General features: G+C 45.3%; 5 protein-coding genes across 5 annotated transcripts; 2 read left to right on the top strand and 3 right to left on the bottom strand.

Annotated features, from left to right (window-relative positions):
* Positions 1-52: 52 nt before the first annotated feature.
* F5Y00DRAFT_231867 (peroxisome membrane protein) lies at positions 53-2,176 on the bottom strand. Its single transcript, XM_048007082.1, has one exon. The coding sequence runs from the start codon at positions 1,873-1,875 to the stop codon at positions 712-714; it is 1,164 nt and encodes a 387-aa protein (XP_047866643.1). The 5' UTR covers positions 1,876-2,176; the 3' UTR covers positions 53-711.
* Positions 2,177-2,387: 211 nt separating this feature from the next.
* F5Y00DRAFT_252052 (FAD binding domain-containing protein) lies at positions 2,388-4,255 on the bottom strand (the record flags this gene model as incomplete). The annotated part of the gene is made up of 5 exons (XM_048009889.1): positions 2,388-2,809; positions 2,866-3,201; positions 3,293-3,847; positions 3,896-4,045; positions 4,183-4,255. 5 exons carry the CDS (start codon positions 4,253-4,255, stop codon positions 2,388-2,390), a joined length of 1,536 nt encoding a protein of 511 aa, XP_047866642.1.
* A 642-nt stretch (positions 4,256-4,897) lies between these two features.
* F5Y00DRAFT_27279 (Pyoverdine/dityrosine biosynthesis protein-domain-containing protein) lies at positions 4,898-7,472 on the top strand. The gene is made up of 5 exons (XM_048013050.1): positions 4,898-5,590; positions 5,645-5,794; positions 5,903-6,138; positions 6,241-6,896; positions 6,958-7,472. Exons 1-5 carry the CDS (start codon positions 5,158-5,160, stop codon positions 7,433-7,435), a joined length of 1,953 nt encoding a protein of 650 aa, XP_047866641.1. The 5' UTR covers positions 4,898-5,157; the 3' UTR covers positions 7,436-7,472.
* Positions 7,473-7,780: 308 nt separating this feature from the next.
* Positions 7,781-10,622, bottom strand: F5Y00DRAFT_268147 (common central domain of tyrosinase-domain-containing protein; the record flags this gene model as incomplete). The annotated part of the gene is made up of 6 exons (XM_048012196.1): positions 7,781-8,862; positions 8,908-9,002; positions 9,056-9,391; positions 9,440-9,808; positions 9,862-10,238; positions 10,604-10,622. The coding sequence occupies 6 exons, from the start codon at positions 10,620-10,622 to the stop codon at positions 7,929-7,931; spliced, it is 2,130 nt and encodes a 709-aa protein (XP_047866640.1). The 3' UTR covers positions 7,781-7,928.
* A 2,101-nt stretch (positions 10,623-12,723) lies between these two features.
* F5Y00DRAFT_268144 (uncharacterized protein) lies at positions 12,724-16,406 on the top strand (the record flags this gene model as incomplete). Its single annotated transcript, XM_048012195.1, has 2 exons — positions 12,724-13,027; positions 13,093-16,406. 2 exons carry the CDS (start codon positions 12,724-12,726, stop codon positions 16,386-16,388), a joined length of 3,600 nt encoding a protein of 1,199 aa, XP_047866639.1. The 3' UTR covers positions 16,389-16,406.
* Between the last annotated feature and the right edge of the window lie 447 nt (positions 16,407-16,853).

Below are 16,853 nucleotides of genomic sequence, written 5' to 3'. Positions count from 1 at the left end.
GATATTGTGAAATAACTGTTGTTCACGAGTCAAGCTTTCTAATGCATAGTACAGGCGCATCGGCAGTTCTATTGCGTCTAGAAACGATCTAGGGTATCAACCTAAATATGTTCCCTACTACTAATCTTACAACTCGCTCCTGATACCTAAAAGGATTACTGAATACTATAATGTTTCTCTATTGAGATAAATCAGGGGCTAAACTTGACCGCAGTACTTTCAACATCCAATTCCTGCGTCTCTGGTCCTGTATTCTTTTCTCATACGCATTGTGCCTGGGTACCTAAATCATGTCGGGGAACTCTGGCAAACGAACATCGTTAACAAGTTCGCTCAAATGCCTTACGAGTAGGTATTTAAATTAGGCGAGCGTCAACGTAATGGCTTATTGTTCGATGTCGACTGATATGCAATCGTTAATTATTGGTATGTCGTATATGAAGAGATGATAAAGGGAAATATTGCGAATACGTCCGGAGGCCAGAGTTTTCGGATGAGTGTTGAAATTTAAGCCTTCACTTAGGTACTTATCCACGAAGCTGACGCCAGAATTTAAACCTGGCGTGCATCGCGGATATAATCGGCGTGTTTGGCGGGTATCGTCGTATGGAATAGGAAAAGAGCCCACAGTGATATGTAATTATTGGAGACTTGGGACAAGTCCAACTCGAGCCGCGAGATACCAGTGTGAATCGGTCTTCATTGGATCCATCAAGGGCTGGTGCTGAAGTAATAATTATCCCACAGATACTGGTAGTCTTCCAATATGCCAGCGACCAGGCTAGGCATACGACGACGCACTCCATCTATAAGGCCCTTGGTGAAATGCTCATAGAAAGCACCCCTCATAATCCACCAACCGGCTGCCCAATACCTCTTACCCCATTCTTCGTTCTCTAGAGCAGTGCTGCGTAAACCCCGATCACGTAACTGTCGCGCTGCGTATTCCATACTAAACCCGAGTATCCAAGGCGTCCAAGATTTCTTATTTTTGGACCTTGATAATGCAATGGCGTATACCAAGGGGGCGAGAATGTGTAATATCTCGGCGGTCTGCCCAGAGCGAGATAGCGTGTTTAGAAGCTTTGCCGCGGGCTTGATATCGTCTGCTGTCAAGACCCGGCTCATCAAATAAGAGCTGATATCTCCAGGATTTGGTAGACTTGGAAGACTGGCGCCGGTTCGTGGCATCGTCCATTCTTTCTCGTGGGCACTCTTTGCAGATTCATCCATCTCTACGGAGGAAGTGTCTTCGCCCATTAGCTCTTTTAGGGCTGCATCGTCGTTTTCGTCTATTTCTGGGGGAATCGGCTCTCGCTCCGGTAGTGGTGGTGTAACGAGCGGTCTTGAATTGGTGACTCTCATTAATAACAGGCGACAGAAGGCTTTAATAGCCTCCAAGAGGATGATGACACGCCAACGAACTTTCTCCCCTTTGCGTTTGGCGGCCATCTCCCATAATAGCTCAGTATACTGAACGATCTGTAGCAACAGGGCTATTCTGCGATACAACCTGCTCTTTCCTGTCCAAAATCTGGTGTAGCGGGTATGCGGGCTTGGTATTTTGGAAGCCAGCGCGGGGATTTTCGTTACAGCGCCTCGGAGGACGGCATCGTGATAGAGGGACAGTAGTTGGATACCCGAGTGTAGGGTCTCCGAGGCGATCTCAGCGTCACGAAATCGGCCGGGTATAATATACGTCAGGGATCGTAATGCGCTCTCGATCTGGGAAACTTGATGGGCGTTCTTCGTGATAAAGTCGCCATAGATATTTAGCCATTGCGGAGGTGTCGAGGGTTTACTCTGGGCCGGTTTTTGAGGTTTACCGGGTGGTCGTGATGCGTCACCTTTGAAATGATCAATAGATCGCGGCATGATGAGAGTATATTATTACACTATACAGATGGGGTGAGATTCAAATTAAGACATGTGATAAAAGTAAGGAAGAAAGAAGAAAAAGACGAATGAATCAACATGTAGTTATTTCGCGACTGCACTATTGATTGGACTATGATTGTAATTGTGATGTCGTAATAATTTGTGATAAGAGAGGGAGTTGTAGTTGTGGGAAGGGCAAAAGCAACTATGAGTTGTTTGACCGCATTTAATTGACAGGTTCCATCGCGTCGTTACTTCCTGCGCTTCTGTCATTACATAGTACCTCTCCGCCTTGCAGTTGCCTCGGTTCGGCCCAGCTTCTGAATTTCAGCTGGGGAAATACACTACATAAGCTCAGACCACTTCCCCAGTCTGTTTCTGTTTACGTACTTGGGCCCTCCCCAGCGCTTACCTAATAACCAAACTCAAAAATACCTAATGTACCTCTGTTACGGCACAGCGCTTAAGCTGACATCTTCTACATAATTTTTTTGAAGTAATATTGGAAATCAACTAACATACAGCTGCCCTAGGTATTGCTTCCATCCCTCTCCCTTCCCAACATAACCAATATACATATCCGGCCTTACTACCACAGTGAAGTTATCCTGGGTAGTAACAACATCTGAAGAGAAGATTCGCGCTTCATCTTGGGAACCATCACTATGACTATTAACTGGAGCTTGTTCCGAATCACTGGTGCGTAGGATGAGATTTGTGCAAACATCTCTGAACGACTGAGGAACCCCGGACTCTCCTACGAAGAGGACAAGATACTTTCCGTACGAAGTGATCGAATACAGGCGTATCGCCTCATCGGTTCCAACGCCGACGAGCTGAATATCTGGACATCTTTTACCAGCCTTCCAGATGTTTTGTTCAGAGTCTTCGATTAATTCGGATCCAATCCCATCATACGAGACACCCATTCCTATTTGAACCTTAGCATATTTTTACTATTGGGGAATATTATACGATTATTCTTACTAGTGATATATCCCGCATTCTTCTCAATCGTGGAAACATACTGTTTTGCAGTATGGTTTGTGTCTCGGACTAAAGCCGCTGCAACATCAATAACTTCCCATGCTACTGTACGGCGCTCAGTATCATAGCTGCGTATCAATTTTACTGCGGCACCAGAGGTCAAGTTGGTTTTCTTGACTGCAGCTGCGAGACGCCAGCCAAGGCTAAAGGCATCTGCAATACTAGTGTTTAGACCTTGGCCGCCGTTTACCGAGTGAACATGGGCCGCATCCCCTGCCAAGATGATACGACCTGTTCCTTGGTTCGAGACAAACGTAGAAGCGATGCGTTCTTTGACTAAATACCAGGGGACACCATTAGTACGTTATTCTCCATCATGTCTGGGATTACAAGGGAAAATGGGATCGCTTATGGTAAATCTGCCTACCATCGAAAGTTGAAAACCACTCCGTCTTGACAAAGTCAATCCTATGCGGCGCTATGTGTTCCCTAATCGGGGTTTCCGCCCTTTTCTGCGTGATTTCTCCATCGAGAAGAACATAAAACCTCGCCATGCCTCGCTCCCGAGGGATCCATGATACTCGGGACTGACCTCTAAGTTGGAAAGTAATGATTTCTGAGCATAGAGGGAAGTCGGTATCAATAAACGTGTCGAGCACTGCCCACATCATCTCAGGCTTCGTTCCGGTGAAGCTAATATTCAGCGCTTGGCGAACTGTTGAGCGCGCACCATCGGCGGCGATTGCATATTTACTATGGACTTTACGTCCACGGTCCGTATTCAGGGTGACTCCATCTTTAGTCTCGGATATAGAGACAACTTTTTCTTGGTAGCACACAGGTAAGTCTAGGTCATCCTTGAGCACTTGCTCTACGGTAGACTGGCCGATCATCAAAAAGTTAGGATGAGCACAATGTTCGAGCGACGTCCACCAGTGGCTCTGGCGAGACTTAAAGTCGCCCTCTGAGAATATCGAGCTAGCTATACATCGTGAGTTATCAAGGCCTATCAAGAGTTGACCTAACTTACTATTGCACTTGATTCCAAGTGGGAGCAGTTTGTCTAGGACCCCTACTATCTCGAGGTATTGTTGTGTGCGTGCATTCAGGGCATCTGCTCGGCCCACCTCCAAGGGTCCAGATTTACCGTCTAGGACGTCATCAGAGAACGGAAGACTATCTTTTGTTATAGAATTCTAAAACATCTATGATCCTTACGGACAAGCCTAGGCGAGTTGCGAGAAGCGCGGAGAGGAGTCCGGTAGGAACCCCTTATTCCAACATTAGCCCTCAGGTACGCGGCACCTAAAGTTGAACTTGGTAGCAAATCTCCAATAATTGCCAACTCAATCTCTTCCTCAGACCGTAAGTTCGGTTCATTCTTTGCCATGGTCGGAATATTATAACGGCGCATTAACGGCTTGAAAGGTCGTTCCGATGTTATGAGGGAATGTTGATTCTTGATGAGGTACCCATCGGGAATGACATGGAATTAAAGAATGTTGAATTAGAAATATTCTAAATTGGGAAAATTACAAATATAAGCCGTATTCGAATCGGTACACCGGAGAGGTGTCACTGCCAAGTCTATCATTTTTTTTTCATTGCGCCAGCCTCTAACCAACGAACTTCAGGGTTATTGAGGAGAAAAGAGTCTCACCGATGGGCCTGTCCGCATGAACCCTTCTGAACTTCAAGGTCGATACTGTCTCTCTCTTGACTCGGGACTCGGGACTCGGTATGCCCGTTGCATTTATGTTATATTCATGCATTTCCTGCGGAGACAGTACGAAGGAAAACTACTCTACAGCCCGGGTCCAACTTATTAAAAATCCTCTTTAGGAAGGAGTGTGAGCTTCTCGGTTCTACAAAGAGCTTCATGAAGCATAGTCTAGGCTTGGGGAACATCACATGCGCATATGATGGCGTCGAAATCTATGAATAATGCGAAAGCATCACGCTGGCCAACGTTATATTGAAGCTGAATTTCCTGAACACTGGTTCGCTTTAGCCGTGTTGCCGGAAGAACATACTATGGAGTAGCACCGGCTATTGGCCTGCTATAAAGCTTAGTTCGTTAATGTGCAACGTTGCGGCATCGCCAAGTCGGCTCTTTCTGTAATAGTTCTACCAGACCAGGGGGATAAAGAACTCGTTGTATCGCCACCGAGACCTATAGACGCCTCGGCGTTCGAGCCCCAATGTATCTATCCTATGTATCATGCAAAGGGTCTGCATTCTCCTGCAAAGATAGATTTAAGTTCATAGGTTCGACCATATCCGACCATCAACATGTTGTTGAATCCTACTCACAATATGCCGTCCGTTTTGAAGCTCGATACTGCCGATGACTTGGCATGCCCGACAATTCTGGCTGATAAGCTGGGAGATATAGATCCCTCCCATGTTGAAACCGCATCGCGTATCTTAAGTGTTATCTCGCGATATAAGCTTGCAGGTGATGCGTTCTTAGCTAAGAGTCACGATGGAATCAACTTTCTGGCCCAAATCTACTCTAAGGTCGTGGCCAGTCAGACTATCCACATGTGCCTTCCTGCTTTCCCCTTCAAGTCGCCAAACAGAAGCACCAAGGTACTTGGACGTCTCCCTGACAAGGCTGAAGAGTTTGCGCTCGCACATCTTAACGGCTTATGCGCCGCCATAGGCGATATTTACGCACCAGGTGCAAGGCTAATGATTGTTTCGGATGGGCTTGTTTACAACGGTATCTAACCCTTACGACATTTATACATGTTACTTAATACTAACAAGAGTCAAGACCTCCTTGGGGTGCCAGATAAGGACGTCTGGGCATATGGTGAAGCTCTCCGAGCGTTAAGGGCGAAAAAGGGGTTCCGCCATATCGAGTTCTGCCGTCTTAAAGATATTGTAAACGTAGACGTGCCCAATGAGCTGGATGAAATAAGATGTAAGCAGAAGGTTTCGATCTATTCGTATATACTAGAAGTTGATATCCTTCTCGAAGTTACATCACTATCCCTTTATCTACGGGCAGATGCTGACGCCGACAATTTAGATGTTGCCAACGCTACCAACTTCCGTCACGCTCTACTACAACAGTTCGGCAAGCCCGGATATAATGTATCACTCAGAATATCAGAGGACGAGGACACTTGCTTAACGTATAGGGGGTATATCAAATTCCTAGAGACGGACCTTCAAAACGTGTACCCGGTTGGCGAAGGGCGGAGCAAGTCGAAGTACAAAAGGGGCGTCGAGTATATTGCCAAGCAGATGCTCACTCGAGGAGATGTAAGCTCTGTCATTTCTTTTTCTTTTCCTACCCCTAGCACGCATTCGACCACTAGCTAAGTCGAGAACAAAGCCACGAAAATAACTAACGTCACCATGTAGGCCTTTGCTCGAGCTGTGCGTGAGAGGTTCCCCGATCGGTTGAGGCTCTCGATCCATGCCTCGACGGGTGAAAGCAAACTCTCTATCAACCTGTTACCGACAGATACGACATTCACAACGCCTTGGCATTGCAGCATCGCGTTTAGACTTGACGGTACTACCATTACAGGCCCCAGGTCTGAATTCGACGCCAACGACTCCTTTGAGCTCGTCTACGAAGACAATCGGCCAAGCTACTTTCGAGAAAAGAGTGACTTGCTATCATGGGCTATTGATAAAGGCGGTATTGTCTGCGAGCCACTATATCCCGCCGGAGTCTTAATCCGACCGGCGGCAGGTCGGGGAGCCCTATCTATAAGGGATGTGGACGGCCCTAAGGTACGCGCTCTAGCACAGCGCAACTCTCCTGTCGTACTACGTGGCTTTTCACAGACCAGAAGCCGAGATCTTTTCGTAGACAAATCAGGAGATCTTGGCGAGCCGACAGGGTGGAAATTTGGTCTCGTCCTGGAAGTCAAGGATCGCGGAGCGGATACACGCGGCTTAGATAATGTTCTATCAGCTGAATGGATGCCTTTCCACTACGACGGACTATTCAAGACAGAGAAGAGAGTACGGGAGGACGGAAGTGAGGTGTTGGTATCTACGCCACCTGGGTAGGTTCTCACTCCGTACCTATGCTCTAAGTATCTCCCTTTAGCTAATTCAGTTAACTAGATTTCAGTTCTTCACTGCCGTAACAGAGTCACCCAAAGACACAGGTTTCACGCTCTTCTCATCATCAACACTACTGTTTAAATATCTCCCCACACACCTACCCCTATCTTCGCTCCGTCCTCTAACCTGGACCGTGTCGACATCCTCCTTCAACTCCACCGTCATCCACGGTCTACCTATGGTAATAGACCATCCGGTCACAGGCCGTCCTTGCCTACGCTACCACGAACCGTGGCCCCAATCCAAGACGCGATTCGAAGCAACAAATATCACCATTGAAAACGCGGCCGACTATGGTCTAAATCCCGCGGGCGTTAGCGATGCGCTCGTTGGCTTGCTGCATGATCGCCGTGTCGCGTATTACCACTCGTGGGATAAGGGCGACCTACTCGTAAATGATAACGTTCTGACGATGCATACGCGGAGTGACTTTACGGCAGGATGTGTTTGCGAATTATGGAGGATAAATTTTGACTAGGTAATTTCTTTAGGACTCGAAGCTCTCGTCTCGAGTTTCCCGTCATATGATAATACCCTTGCCTTTACCTAGCCTATGTTATGATTAATGGGGATGTTTTTGTATAAGTAACTCTTGGGCTAGTCATTATGCCGTATTTCCAATATAGCGAGGTTAATATAGCAATGCTGGCCATGGCTCTGGCAGCTTCTGACGGTTGTAAAGACCATATTGTCGGGCGCCAGCCCAGCTAGCGACCCCTTTATAACATATACTTACATATAAGGTATCTAAGACATTAATTGAAGTACTACATATGGTAAAAGAATATTTCTTAGCATGCCTAACTGTAGGGAAGCAAACCCTTTTTATTAGATATCTTACTGGAAACCCATTAAGCTGACAACTACTATATGTTTCAATCCTTGAGATGCCACTTATGTCCGTATCATCAGTCTCAATTGTGAATTTTCCGACGAATAGTCTGCAGACATGTCCTTCCTGGCCGTCCCCATTAGAATCGTCTGAAACTGTAAGAAGCATGATCGCCCAAAATCCTATCATCTTGCTTTAAGCCGCACTCTTTGTCATTTGTAATATCAGGCAATGGCCTATATGAAGAAAATGCCGCTGGTAGACGATCCCCGCCGACGAGGTTCTGTGGCTTTCCAATACCACGCCAGAGAGAAATCTTCGTGTTAGGGAAATCAGAGGCTGGCTTCAAGGCTCCGCCAAGCTCTACAAACTTCCAATGAAGATTGGCTGCCAGATAATCTCTCACCTCTTGCTGCTTCATCGATCGAAGAGGCCCATTGGGATTTCCCAGAACCAAGACCATGATAGGAACTGTAAGTGGAACTTGAGCCCGGGACAACACCTTGTTGTCCCTCTGTGACCCGCAGTTTGCACAGCCGCCTGACTCGGCCGAGCCAGGCGCTAGGCCGGCAAAAGCGTACACTTGACCAACCATGTTGTCCCCGAGCCAGAACTGGATAGCATATGAAAGACCGTCGAGAGCATAGCGATCATAAATGACATTGACGATGTAGTCATCCCAGGAATGTCCGTCTCCAACCTCGAAGAAATCCGAGTTCTTGATTTTATTGTCAAGACGGATCCCTTGAATATAATTCTTAGTACTGGGATATATCTTCTCGATATGAGTCTCGAGATCTTGTCTGTATTTATTCTCGTCCAGTGTGCCATCTGAGCTGATAGCGCCTGGGTCAGGCACTAGGTCGTCGTACTGATAGTACAGCTTTGTCCAATCGCGTGCCATTTCCGAGGTCCAATAGTCCTTTTTCGGGTCGCCGTTATCCTTTGTGTGGAATGGCTTCAGAGGATCCTTGGGCATTGGATCCTGGTCTGCCGCCATGCAAGATCCGGGAGCTGTCCACCAAGCATCCCAGTGCAGTACTTGCCACATCGAAAGTAGACGATCCACGTTGCTATCTTCTTGTTAAAAATGCAATGATATCGAGAGTTTAACTAACCAGTGGTGGAGCCAAAATAAAGGATCGAAGGCTGCAACTGGCACGTCGGACATGTGGCCGAGTCCAGTTTTGAAGTTTTGGCCCCCGGCCAAATTCTGAGGTTGTCAGTTCAATCTTCAAAACTATTTGATATATAGTTGATACTTACATGGACATTATTGTGGATATATTCAAGAGATATGTAACCAGTACTGATCTTATCTTCACTCTCCTCCCACCACTTGGTGCTCGCGAAAGTAGCCCATGTTTGGTTGTAGTCTTTGGAAAACATCCGATTCACAGCATCTGCCAAAGACCCGGGTGCGACCCATTTGTCATAATCCTCGTGATCCTTTGGATACGGATTGTAAGCTTCGGTTGAGAAACTATTGATCCATTCATTCGCAACTGTAAAATTGTTGACACCTTCAAGACCGGTAAGGGTGCCGTTTTGGGCTTTGAATATTCCATATCGGCTTACACCTGAGCATTGACCCCACTGTAGCTATTAGGAAATTGAATCCCATCATGACCTGTTTTGTTGCAAGCTTACCGGCAATGCTTTGTTATCCCTAATATTCCATTTTTCCTTGCCTGCTGGCATCTCGCCCGCTGGCATCTCGCCCATTCTCAATGGTTTGTCATCGGGCCCCTGTTCCGGATTTTCGAACCCCCATAGAGGATTTGGATAGTCTATTCCCCTATCATTCTCTACCATCTCAGGATCCAGGAAATTATAGATTCGGACGGTTTTCATGGTAAAGACTTCTGGGAGAGAAAATGAGTTATTGTAGGTCTGTCTTTGCGCCCAATCCCAGTATGGCAACCGCCATGTATCTGCGGCTTCATTCCATTCACTTGCTTGGGATTCGGTGGTATCCCAGGATTTGATAATCTCTTTCATATGGTACCATAGACGTTTCTTGTACTTGGAATTAGCATTGAAATCCTACTCATGAGCTGCTATGTACATACTTCGTAAAGCAGCATATAGGGCCGATGCCATGTTGGGAACGTGACGCAGTTGTGGGAACAATATAAAGGTTCATCATCCGAATCAACAGGAACGGTAGATGGCGGGTCCGCACCATCCCATGATGTTGCGGGATAACCATGGATACCAGCAATTTGGAAGTAGGACAACTTCTGTTCCACAGGCAAGGCTTTGAACCGTTCTAATGCCAAAATGAACAGAGTCCATTGCCTTCGCTTCTTAGGCGTATTTGCGGCGGCTAGGTCTGACAGTCTAAGGCGAACGGGCATGCCAGGTGCATAAGGGATTGTTTTGGTCTTAAATTCAACATTACGTGGAGGAGGAATGCCACTAATACCATATGTCCCGTCATTATATCCTTGGTTAGTGGTAGTCGTCATGTTGATAGTATATTGGCTCACGATTCAACAAAATGTGTTAAAGAGTTTTCTACTGCTGAAAGATACGGTATATGAGCTGTAGTTGTATATTGACTTAGTCTACCAACTGTATGAGTGAGGAGGGAGGTCCTTCTTATATAAGGTATACATTCCATGCCAAGATACCATGTACTGTACCTGAAAGTAGTCCCTTGACCACTCACTTCAACATCTACCAGATCGAACGAGTCAGGCTTTGTAGGAAATTCCGTCCAGTTTATTGGAATATATCAGGAAATATAGGCCGTGAAATCTATGAATATAGCAATGGGGACTCGTACACTTGTCCCTGATTTCAATTGACCACTCATTTTGATAGCCATCCTACGCGCTGACCTCCGTTTTGCTCCAAATCCGGAGTCCGGACTTTCTGTTGATGTAGTGCAGAATATATTTGCAATAGTAGACTTACGCTGCCGAAGTTGATACGCTCGCATAAAATTATACGTCACACTAAAGACGTAAGTAGCTCAAGTATGTAAATATTGGCGGCCAATATTGATTTCTAGTATCACGCATCTGCTAATCGTCTTTTGCACATTGATGCAATAGGTATAGGTCACATTAGAAATTGAGCTGAAGAGGCATGACAACCCAATACAAACCAACATAACCCAATGATCTTGGTATATCAGATAGGGTTTATCCCCATAAACGACACTCGATTTGGTTTAGAATGTGAATAGACAATATCAATTCGCCACTCGTTAGATAGGAGACAGGTATAGGACTTCTACTAGCACTTTTCAGTAATGTGACGTGATAAACAAAGATCGATATCCAGTATTTACTTATTCGCACTTGCCGGTAGCAGTTAGATGCGTTCACATATACACCGGCGTCCTTCGAATTCAGAGTTAACACAGTCTTATTGTTAGAAGCCCGATCCAATGAGCACATGAATGACTTAGGATCTGAGGTTCCCGAAGTTGGGTACCCCGAGACCTGTGATTTTTCTAAAGAGGAATTTATTGCCTTGACTTCCCGTTTGGCATTGTCAAATTATGAGCTTGCATGATATCATCACGCAGTCTGACGTTGACGTTGGAGTCGGTTACTTCAGCGGGTGTAATAGGGTGCCCGATTTCTTAGAAAACCTTAGATACGTTGATCACACCGTATAAAATACGAGTTCTCTTCGATAAAGTGTGTAAGGCTTTGGGATGTGATATTATATTGGACGCTTATAGCGCAGCCGCAAGCATTAGATCGCCTTATACATAACCCTAAAGACGTAGAGTAGTTTTAGCTTGACTGTCGTGTGCGTCGTTTCTACTCAATCTATAGTTTCCCTGAATTCCGGATATTTCTACTCCTTTATTTTACTGCGGGTACAGTTTTAAGCAAGGAAACATTCTTCAGCTAAAATACGAAGTCTATTTTCTCGAAAAAATGGCCCATGTCCTCTGGTGCCAATAAAGCACAAATAACAGGTCCACACAATTCAAGAAGGCTATGTCCAATTAGATGATTTGTAAAATTAGTTACATACTTTCCCACCCAATTTTGCCTATACTATTTGTACTAATAAAATAGCAGAGTTGATAGGTTGGGGGCGATTACATTTTGAAACGTAGAAGAGATGCTGTGATACATTGTGGCGGCCCTTGTATTAACCGCTACCTATTGGAGACTTATAATAAAGGTACTGATCAAATATACTTCAGGGAGGTCACGTATATGTGGTTAAGGGACGGCTGTTAAGTTCCCCTATCACTTAGAAAGAAGCTCGATTAGTGAAATTAAGTATTCACATACTCTGTTTTTTTTTTCTAGCAATATATATATGTTAAGCCTGTAAGCCAATACGTTAGGTAACTGCCTGTATGCTATTAAACCTCTCAAAACTTGCACGATGTACCACTTAGCTGCAATATGCAGGTCTATAGTTACCCCTATATGTGAAACCAACCGTCTTTCCCAGCACGTAAAATATAAATAGAACATTATGCTCTGGCGCAAATAACTCTTGGCATTTTCTCTTTCAAAGATAGGTATATCATGTATAGAAAGCAACTATATGTATAGGTAGGTACCTAGTAAGTTATATAATTCGAGTGTAAAATTAGTTCACGTCCCCAAGGCTCCGCCCCAACGAGATGAAATGCTGTGATACTATTGTGATACTATGTGCCTAAGATATCCCATACATGGCAGCACATACCTATTTACGTAATAGAATACCTGCATATCATAGTTTCCTAAAGAAATAAAAGAGAGCACATTGCTTGCAAATAATACCTGCAAATATGACACTCATATATCATCAAGGGTGGATATAACACCCGCTTGGGCATCTCTCGAGTGTTATTCATTTGTCTAGCATGCTCTTAAGAAAGCTGTTATCAGAGTCACCAGCACCTACCAAAGCATCCATTCAAAGAGAACAAGACATAGTACTCCAAATCTTTATCATCACATTCTATGTCTTCATCACGGCCACGAAGCGGTGTGGAAGCGCGTATCTACCAACCGTCGAATGAGAACGAAATGCTAGAATTGGACGAACTGATAGCTAGCGACCAAGAAGAGCAATACATCGAACGTCGCATGTCATACGGGTGGCGACCAAAGTACCTTCGCCGACGGGTTGTTATAATGTTTAACATCATTTTTATAGCACTTATTGTTATACTAGAGGTGCTCAGTGGACTATCCATTCAGAATGACGGATTCATATTCGCAGGCGTAGATGTCTTCAATATGTGTCGATTAATTATCCCAGCAGGTATGTATGATTATGATTATGATTATCCAACTTCATAGGATGCCTTCTAATAACATGAACGATAGCGCTCACCCTAATCCTCTCATTTTGGATCAGATTCGAATACCAAGCTTGCCGATTCTTGCCTTGGATGATCCTCGCTTATAAGCCCGAGGGCTTGAAATCCATTTACACCAAGCGCAACGATGCCACTCGAACAATAGCTCTTGATTACACTAGCGTATGGACACCAAACGCCATGATCACGGCAGCTAAGAATAAGCATTTCCTTGTTCTATCTGCCTTGATCGTATCAATGCTTTTAAGGATCCAAATTCTACTCTCCGCTTCTCTTTTCTACGTCCATTTGGTTAACAAACCGGAAAGCGTTGAAGTTGGTCTCCAAGACAAATTTGTAGATCAGGTAGATACTCCGCTCCCTTCCATGGGCTACACACCATATGTATTAGAACAGGGAAACTGGACTACGCCGGTAGACTATCCACGATACTCTATTCCGGGTGTGGCTCTTCAGCATTTTGACGATACGGTTTTGGCTGGAGTAGAAAACGGCACATCTTTAACGTTTACAGCCGATGGAGTTGCTGTCATGCTATCATGCGAACATCCCCCGGTATCAATAACACGTGTGGGAAATAAGACAACAAACTTCACCATATCACCTCTTCATGATATTCCTTCCAGGACATTCGAGATTAGCAATTTCTACCTCGAACAGTTACCATCAGATGGGCCCTACGTGTATTATTATTGGGAAGACACGAGCTACGATAACAGCTCATCGGATCCTTTCTTCATGTCTATTATTATCAGTAATGACAGCGATGTGGACTTCCGCACAACAGCTTTTTCATGCACTCTTAGCGTGCAGGTTCGTCTCTATGATGTGACGGTGGAAGATGCAAAGCTATCAGTAGCGCAGCACTCCGAACCCTCGTTCGTTAGATCAATTCGCGCGGGGCTTCTTGTTTATATGTGGAGGAGCTATCCGAATCCTATGGCGGAGTACGCCCTGGAAGACTGGATCCGAAATGGTAGCTGCGGAAGCCTTGTCCCTGGCAACATTATGGAGTCTTATGCTCGCATTTCATTATTCGAATCTGATCTTATTCCATTTCAAGTTGGAAGTAAACTACTGAGAAATGGTAGCTTTAATGCACCCGAGCTTATGAACCCATCTACACTGGAGGATGTCATGAGACTTTATCATTCGATCTATGGTTCACTAGTAGCTCATTACGAATTGCGAGAACCGTTCAAAAACTCCACGAGGGGATCAGTCGCTCGAGATATCAGTCGTCTAGGTGTCCAGCCGTATATAAGTCAGATAATGGTCGGTTTATTTGCCCTGGCAATAGTACTGACTTTTCCGTTACTATGGCAGGTATCTCCGAAAGATGGGTTTGTCCCTTTCAAGCCGGATAACATTGCTGGCATGGCGATTCTACTCTGCAGGTCATACGAACTGATTGCAGCTCTAAATAACTCTGGGCATCAACCGATCAAAGCACTTCAAGAACGAACTCGGGGGGTGTATTATACCACTCTCATTCATCATTCTTCTACGCCTCTTTATCCCTCATTTTGCGTCCAAAACCTATTACCAGAAGGTAGAACGCATATGGAATTACCTTCTCGAGAGCCTCGAGACATTGAGTGGTATCAACCTTGGACTTTGAACCCGGTCGCTAGGGCTATGAGCTTATTTATAACCATTGGCTTTCTGGCTGCACTGATCGCCCTGGTGCGGTATTCTCTCCGCTCTGAAGGTTTGGGCAGCGCCCCTGGAGATTCATCTTCCCACTACTTGTGGACATCTCTTCCATCTCTATTATTTATCAGCCTATCTACCTATCTGGGAAGTTGTGACTTCGAACTGAGATCTCTTGCGCCATTTGTTCTGCTTTCTTCTGGGCCGGCCATTTATAGGGAAATGTTAACGACGTCCTTCGTAGATCAAACCACTGTACGGACGCTCGTTAGGTCTTTAAAGAAGGGCCATATCGTGATTATTCTCTCCACATCCATTACACTTATTTGCAGTCTCTTATCTATCTTCACAGCAACCCTATTTACTGTTGAAATGCGCAGCATGAACACGACTATCTCCTTACAACAGGCTGAATGGCTTACGTCAAAGACGTTTTCAATCCGGAATAGCATAAAGGCAGATATGATTCTTAATGCCAACCTATCCTATCCACAATGGACTTTTGAAGATCTGGTCATCCCAAAGTACCAACTAGGAAACCTGACAACGGCAAACGATACGCAACAGGATTCAACTATAACTAGCCAACTCCGAGCTACCAGGGCAGTTCTAAACTGCAACCACTCAACGTCAACAGGCGATATTTCGTTTGATATTTATGGAAACAAGACAACCTGTAACCTGACTAAACCTCTAAAGTACCCGGTAAACACCACCGAACCTTTCGGTCTGGATCCGCTCGGTGTTCGGTGGCTATGCAATGTGGACGATTCCGCCGAGAGATGGCCCCCTTATATGTATCTATGGGGAAAAGGTCAAGCTAACCAGGAAGGATTGGCAACTTGGGGAAACGATTCTTTCGCCACAGTGCTGATGTGTGACGAATCCTTTGAAGAAGTTGAGGTTGATGCTACATTATTTGGCCCAAACCTTGAGATGCGAGAATCTCACCCACCAGTTCCTGTAAGGCTACCTGGCAATCCAATTGCCCTAATTTTTATCGAACCAGTTGTCGATTATTCGCCTGGATATGACATAGCTGATCCATACCTCAACCTTGTCGACGGCCGAGGTCAGTACAATTCTATCTTTGGCACTTTGACAACCGATCGCTATGCCATTCCGAATGAATGGTTAGGTGATACCTCCAAGAATGAGGAAGTTATAGCTGCAATTAAGAAGTTACACGGAATATTTCGAGCGCAAATGATCCGCGACACTCCAGAAGCGTGGCAATTCTTAAACGATACGTCTACCAGCGCATCCATAGTCACGCAAGACAAGTTACCCATCCCACCTGTCGACGCGCAGATCTGGCAGACCGTTCCTCGCATCATACAAGACGAGACATCTACTTACGTTCTAGTAGGTCTCCTAGCGGCTATATTCACCCTTAATGCTATGCTCGTATGGTTATCAGAAAGACACGGCTACCGGCGTGCTGTGCCCAAACCACCGGGTACTATTGTTGCCGTGGCGAGCCTGTTCGCGAACTCGAGAATTTTCAGCCTCTTGCCGCCAAACGCGCAATGGTCGACACATGAAAAGTTAGAAAAGCACTTTGAGGGGAAATTGTTTCAGATGGGCTGGTTCTCTAGCGACACGCCAGAAGAGGGGCAGGTATTTACTATTGGTGTTCTTGATGGTTGAACTTTGACTTGATATAGCATTCGCCGGATGTTATGACAATCGTATTCGTTAAGTATAGAAGGACTACCTCATACGTAAGATTTCCTAGGTACTTAAAAACATATAGCAGCCTTACGTACTGCCCGGCTAGCCTTATCCATGTAAGCTTTCGTCACGGGTCAAAGTAGCTTTAGGAAACGTAATAATGTAGTTCATTGGGTTTGAAGCTACGCTTTGGGCATTATACTAGGTTAAGAATGATGCTAGTTACAGATTACCCCACAGAACAAGTGCATGCACCTGCGCACCAAAATTACTAGTAAAGGGGTAATCTGTCTGGAAGGCCCGTCACATGGTAATCTGTAAGTAGCATCACTCTATACTAAAAGGGCCCGGTGAGAATTATATATAGATACCTACCTGCCTGCCTACCTACCTACCTACCTACCTCCTAACCCATCATCCCGAAAAGAACCCACTCCGCAA

This window comes from Daldinia vernicosa (genome assembly GCF_022497035.1).
Source record: "Daldinia vernicosa strain CBS 139.73 unplaced genomic scaffold F5Y00scaffold_13, whole genome shotgun sequence".
In the NCBI taxonomy this organism is placed as follows: Eukaryota; Fungi; Ascomycota; class Sordariomycetes; order Xylariales; family Hypoxylaceae; genus Daldinia; species Daldinia vernicosa.
The sequence above is the reverse complement of the archived record's forward strand: the minus strand, read 5'-3'. Positions and strand labels throughout refer to the sequence as shown.

Excerpts from the sequence above, each read along its gene's own strand:
- F5Y00DRAFT_27279 (XM_048013050.1), top strand. The coding sequence starts at position 5,158 with ATGTTGTTGAATCCTACTCACAATATGCCGTCCGTTTTGAAGCTCGAT. Across the intron at positions 6,139-6,240 it reads AGATGCTCACTCGAGGAGAT|GCCTTTGCTCGAGCTGTGCG; the intron begins GTAAGCTCTGTC and ends GTCACCATGTAG. Across the intron at positions 6,897-6,957 it reads TTGGTATCTACGCCACCTGG|ATTTCAGTTCTTCACTGCCG; the intron begins GTAGGTTCTCAC and ends TCAGTTAACTAG.
- F5Y00DRAFT_231867 (XM_048007082.1), bottom strand. The coding sequence starts at position 1,875 with ATGCCGCGATCTATTGATCATTTCAAAGGTGACGCATCACGACCACCC.